The 5,163-nt window shown below is 59.2% G+C and overlaps 1 protein-coding gene across 3 annotated transcripts in view; it reads left to right on the plus strand.

The window, feature by feature from the left end:
• The first annotated feature begins 221 nt into the window (after window positions 1-221).
• BOK (BCL2-related ovarian killer) overlaps window positions 222-5,163 on the plus strand; it is a 9,140-nt gene continuing 4,198 nt past the window's right edge. Inside the window, exons 1-2 of one of the 3 annotated variants that reach the window (XR_001513321.1) lie at window positions 222-797; window positions 2,468-2,597. Coding sequence is in view for 2 of the 3 variants with exons in the window: in XM_015561942.1 (XP_015417428.1) it covers window positions 672-797; window positions 2,468-2,597 (256 nt within the window). In the remaining variant the exon portion in view is untranslated. The remainder of the gene's footprint in view (window positions 798-2,467; window positions 2,598-5,163) is intronic. The other 2 variants (XM_015561942.1, XM_015561943.1) reach the window with 2 other exon arrangements.

Below are 5,163 nucleotides of genomic sequence, written 5' to 3' on the forward strand. Positions count from 1 at the left end.
TGAGTGTGGGACCAGGCGGGATGGGTCCCCAGACTGCGCCTTCTGAGCTGGTCCGCTGGGTTGGGCCCACTGCGCCTTAGGGTACAGCTGTCTCCACAGTGACCCGCCCACGGGGTGACCTGACCAGTACCCTCCACTTCTGGGCCTCAATCTCCCTCTGGGCCAGAGAGGGGGCTGGTCTGGGGGGGACGCGGACGCGGTGGGGGGCGGAATAGCCATGCATGGAGGCAGGCTATCCAGGCGATGCTCCCCTCTCTCACAGTCCTGAATTTACCCCTCTCAGGGGCTCCCTGTGCTCTACAGACCTCCCCCAACTTGTCTGCTAAGCCCAGATTTCAGACAGCCTGGCCATAAAGGATAGAACGCTGTAGGAAGAATAACGTTTGGTGGCTACATTTCCAGTGACCCTTGTCCTCAGCTGGGCACAAATATCCTTGGTCGGACCACATGCCGGTGTTTATTTTGGAAAATAGGTCCTTTTAGTTACTGGCTGAAATCCTGCCGTCTGCTGCTCTTTTCTCTTGATTTGGAAGCCACCAAGGGTCCCCCTCCCGGCAGAACCGGGTGCCCAGCACAGCTGACACCACCGTGGGGCTGGCCCATATTTGTTTCTGGGATCACACCCAACCCAATAATTGCCTCCACCTTCTCCAGGGTCTGGACCCCTCGCCATGGGCACTGAGGTCCTGACCTCCAGCCATTCTCAGTTCTGGGAGTGGGCACTTGGAGAGCAGGAGGCAGCAAAGATGGACCCTGACCAGTCCTCTCCAAGCCAAGTGTGGGGAGAGGCTGACACTCATGTTTGCTTGTCCCTGTTTTGTGTGGCCCTGGGAGCAGGGTTGTATGTGTATCTGGACTCCCAGGAGTGTGAGTGAGAGACACAGAATCAGTGGGGGCCTGTGCAGGGCTCCAGAAGGGTGGTGTCCCACCTGGGCCGTGGATGTCGAGAGCGAGTGGGTTTGGGGATCAGTCAGGGGTCTGGAGCGCCTGGACTCCCGTGAGGTCAGCTGCCCACTGCTGTTTCTTCTAGATGGGCTGTGGGGATGACACTAGGGGGCACCTTGAGGACCCCTGGCAGGGCTTGGAGAAGTCCTGTCTGTCCTGGCTTGCTCTGCAACCTGGCGCTGGCCTTGTAGGGCTGCCCCTACCCTAAGCCTGGTGTCCCTGTTGTTTAAGCTTGTCTGAAAAGCCCTGCTTTGCACTGCAGATCTGATGGGCTCATTTTTGTTCCTTCAGTCCTCTGTTCCACTCTGAGAGCCCCATCCCTTGGGCCTGAGCCTGGGTATTGCACTGGCCCTCTCAGAAACTCGGCCTTCAAGGCCCTTTCCCAGTGTGCAACCCGGCCACGTCCAGTCCCTGGGGCACAGCCCCTGCCAGATGGCTGAGGGGGCCTTGGAGGGAGGTGACTTGGGTCCCCAGTGTGAGCGTGTCTGTCTCATTCCTTGCATCCTGCCCTGGGCCTGTTGCTGCCTCCCTGCCCCCCCGCTCCTCCTCAGCAAACGCCCAGCTCCGGGGACAGTGCACACAGGAAGAAGCTGGGTCACTTCCCATGCTCAGTCTCTTGGAATAATTCCCCAGCAGCCCCCAAGGTCTCTGCGGGAACAGCCAGGCCAGCCCTGGGAATTTCCATGCCCCCTCATCCCCCCGCCTCCGTTCTGCTTGGTCCAGATCTTAATTAATTAGATAGTGTGCAGCTGGCTCCAGGGATGACTCTGGCGTCCTTATCGGCCAGGACTGTCCAGTCGGCGTTTCCCTGTTTGCTTTGGCTGGAGAGGTGGGCTGAGAGACACCCAGTGCGCGTCTGTGGAATTCCCGGCACGCCACTGCCAGGGGCGCCGCAGGGAGCGCAGGCGGCAGGCAGAGCTGGTGACAGGGCCTGTCCTCCAGAGTGTGGCCGCCCATGCACACACCCACTTGGCACAAGCACAGTGGGAGCTCGGGCCGTGCTGGAGGCCCGGATGGTGGCTCAGTCTCTTGGTTCACCACGCGGTGCTGGGGCCCGAGTGAGAGTGGCCTCTGAGGCAGTGGCCAGGGCTGCCCACCTGTGTGGGTCCAAGTCCCTGCCCTTGTTGGATCTGGCTGCTTGCCCTGTCTGCCTGCTGCCCGGGCAGCTCACTGTGGGCCATGAGTCACCCATCAGGCACGGCCCATGCTCCTCCCGGGATTCCCACCCCACCAGCCCAGCCGGATTGGCCTTAGGTTGGGGGTGGCGGGGTGGGGGGGGAGTAGGGGGAGTTGGCTCATCAGAAGGGGGGGCCACAGAGCAGGTTCTGAGAGTGCCCACCCCACCTCCCTGGTCTTCCTCTGCCTGGGGGCTGAGTGGGGGTCAGATATAGGCCAGTCAGTGCAGGAAGGGTTTCCAAGCCAGCTGTGGCAATGGGGCTGAGGAGTGGGCTGGTCCCAGGCCCTTGTGACAGGGGCTGCGGTCAGGCAGGTGTGGAGCCCTCTGACCCCCCGTGTGACTGCAGGGGATGAGCTGGAGCTGATTCGGCCCAGCATCTACCGCAACGTGGCGCGCCAGCTGAACATCTCCCTGCACTCCGAGAGCGTGGTGACCGACGCCTTCCTGGCTGTGGCCGCCCAGATCTTTGCTGCAGGTACGTCTGCATCCAGCCCAGGAAGCCAACAATGCCAGTGTGGCCCTGGGGTCAGGGCTGGGGCTGGGGCTGTGCTGCTCTCTTGGTAATCTTGTTGGACGTTAGCTGGGGCTGCAGTGACCTGAAGTCCTGACCGGGCTGGATGGGGCCAGGGAGTCCTGCACATGTCCTGTGGGGCTTGGGTTTCACTTGGCCAGACGACCAGGGACAGAGCCGGACCTGAGTCGTAGGCCTCTCTCAGTTGTGGCAAGTGTGGCAGCGAGACACGGGGCACAGGACTGGCCCAGACTGGGGGCTGCCAGCTGCAGAGTCCAGCCTCCAGCGCCACCACTGAGTGGGTCAGTGCTGACTGCCCTGGGCAGAAGTGACCATGGTGAAGACGGCATGAGGGGGTGCTTGGGTGGGCTGGGGATGTCTTCCTCCAGAATGTTCTCCCAGGATTGACCCGGATCCTGGGAAGCCCTGGGGGGCGGAGGGACTGTGACCTGTCGGGCACCTTGTAGAGGGTGAGGTGGGTGGGGCCATGGAGAAAGCAGGAGGGCGAGGTGGGTGTCCTGGCTGACGCCTGCCCTTGGCTCTTCCTGGACTCCCACATCCCTGGCCCGATGCCGGCGTGTGGGTGGCCGCCTGTGTCTGTCTCCAGGCTGTCAGGCAGCTGGTTTACGAGCCCAAGGCTGGCTTTAAAAGGAAGGTTCATCTGTGAGAAGGCGGCTCTGGCCTGCTAGTGGTTGGGACTGAGCAGGGAGGCGGGGGCCTGGTCCCTGTTGGTTGTGTGTGTGTGAGGGGCCAGAGCATCCTACCTTAGCCTGCCCAGCCTCGCCCAGTGTGGGGATAGGCCTGAGAGGTGCCCTCCTGCTTGGTGCCTGTAGGCTCCTTGTCACCCCTCATCCATCCCAGCCCTCGGAGTCCTTGGACCCTTTTACCACAGGGTGAGCCCAGCCATCGGGCAGTTGCTGGCTCTTGTCCCTTTCTGCCTTTGGTTCTTGCCAAGCTGCCGCCAGGCCTTGCACAGGCTGACCCCCTTCTTTCTCCATGAGGCCTCTGGTTGGGGCTGGGGCAGTGGCTGTGCTGGCGCTGTGGGCAGCTCCAGGACTGGAGGGCAGATTCCCACGGTGGCCCCTGCAGTGGTCGAGCCCCCTCCAAGGGAGAGGCAACTTTGGGCTTTTCAATTCACTTCCATGGAAAAACTAATTTTCCTCCCAGATTAACAGTTGGCAAGAATTTGCATTTTTTCCCTTATCACAAGAGCAATTATTTTACCACAGAAGAATCAGAAAGTAAAAACTCTTAGAAATAATACTAAAAAGACAAGCCAGTTTAAAAATGTACACAGGATCTGAACAGACATTTTTCCAGGGAAGATGTACAAATGGCCGGTAAGCCCACGAAAAGATCAGTAGTTGTCAGTCATTAGGGAGACGCACACCAAAACCACCAGGGACACCCTTGGGCGCCTGGGAGGGCTCAGGTAAGAGCATCAGGTAGCACATGTGTTGGTGAGGGTCGGAAGAGTTGGAAGGCCCATAAGCTGCTGGCGAGAATGGGAAGAGGGCCGATGCTTGGACAAGTGCCAGAGTCTGTAAGGCAGGTGCCATGAGAGCCGGAGAAATGAGAACACATCCCACAGAAACTGGCGCACAGATGTTCAGAGCAGCCAGATTCCTGAGAGGAAGGTGCAGCGACCCGAGTGTTCATCACCGGAGTGGTAGACGAGGGGAGTGTGGGCCATCCACGGGAGGGAATGTTATTTGGCTACAAAAGGATGCACCTCAACCTGGATGAGCCTGGACAGCATGGTGAGTGAAAGGAGGCAGACACGCTGGGACACACAGTGATTCCGTAGGTGACGTGTCCACCACAGGCGAGTCCACAGGACAGGTGCCTGGGCTAGCGGATGGGCGTGACTGCTCATGGGGGCAGGTTGCTTTTTGGGGTGATGAGACTGTTCTGGAATGGTTGCACAGCTTTGTGGATGGACTAAAACACGATATCTCACTTCAGAGAGATGAGTTTAGGGTAGTGATATTACATCTCCATAAATGGTAAAACACAAAGGAAACAGGATGTCCCTGGACTCACTGTCCTCTCGGGGGGCAGCAGGCACCTCTCTGCAGACCGCACCACAGAACCTCCTGTCACGGTCTCAGATTCCAGGCTGTAGCCAGGCGGCGGGCTCCGTCCCCTCCGCCCACATCAAGCCTTCACCGGTCCTCTCTCTGCTGAGCACCTGAGAGTGCTGAGACTAGGGGTGCCCAAGGCCCAGCTGTGAGCAGAACAGGCCCCGGCCCGGTGCCCTGGGGCATCTGGTAAATGGGGAGCATAGTGTGAGGGCCTGAGTGGCGCTAGGAGGGGGACCGGATTAGACCTGGTGGTGGGGGAACCGTGGCCTGAGAGGGATGAGCCAGCTCTGGCATTTCAGACTTGGGCCTATTTTGACAGAGGGAAATAACAGTGACAGGAGGTTTTTAACACTAGATTGCCCAAGGAAGTCATTTTGACTGCTTTTTAATTTCAATTAGAAAAACAATGATGTATATAATGACAATTTCTTAGAATTTTGTGACTT

Source organism: Myotis davidii, unplaced genomic scaffold (assembly GCF_000327345.1).
Source record: "Myotis davidii unplaced genomic scaffold, ASM32734v1 scaffold370, whole genome shotgun sequence".
Lineage (NCBI taxonomy): Eukaryota > Metazoa > Chordata > Mammalia > Chiroptera > Vespertilionidae > Myotis > Myotis davidii.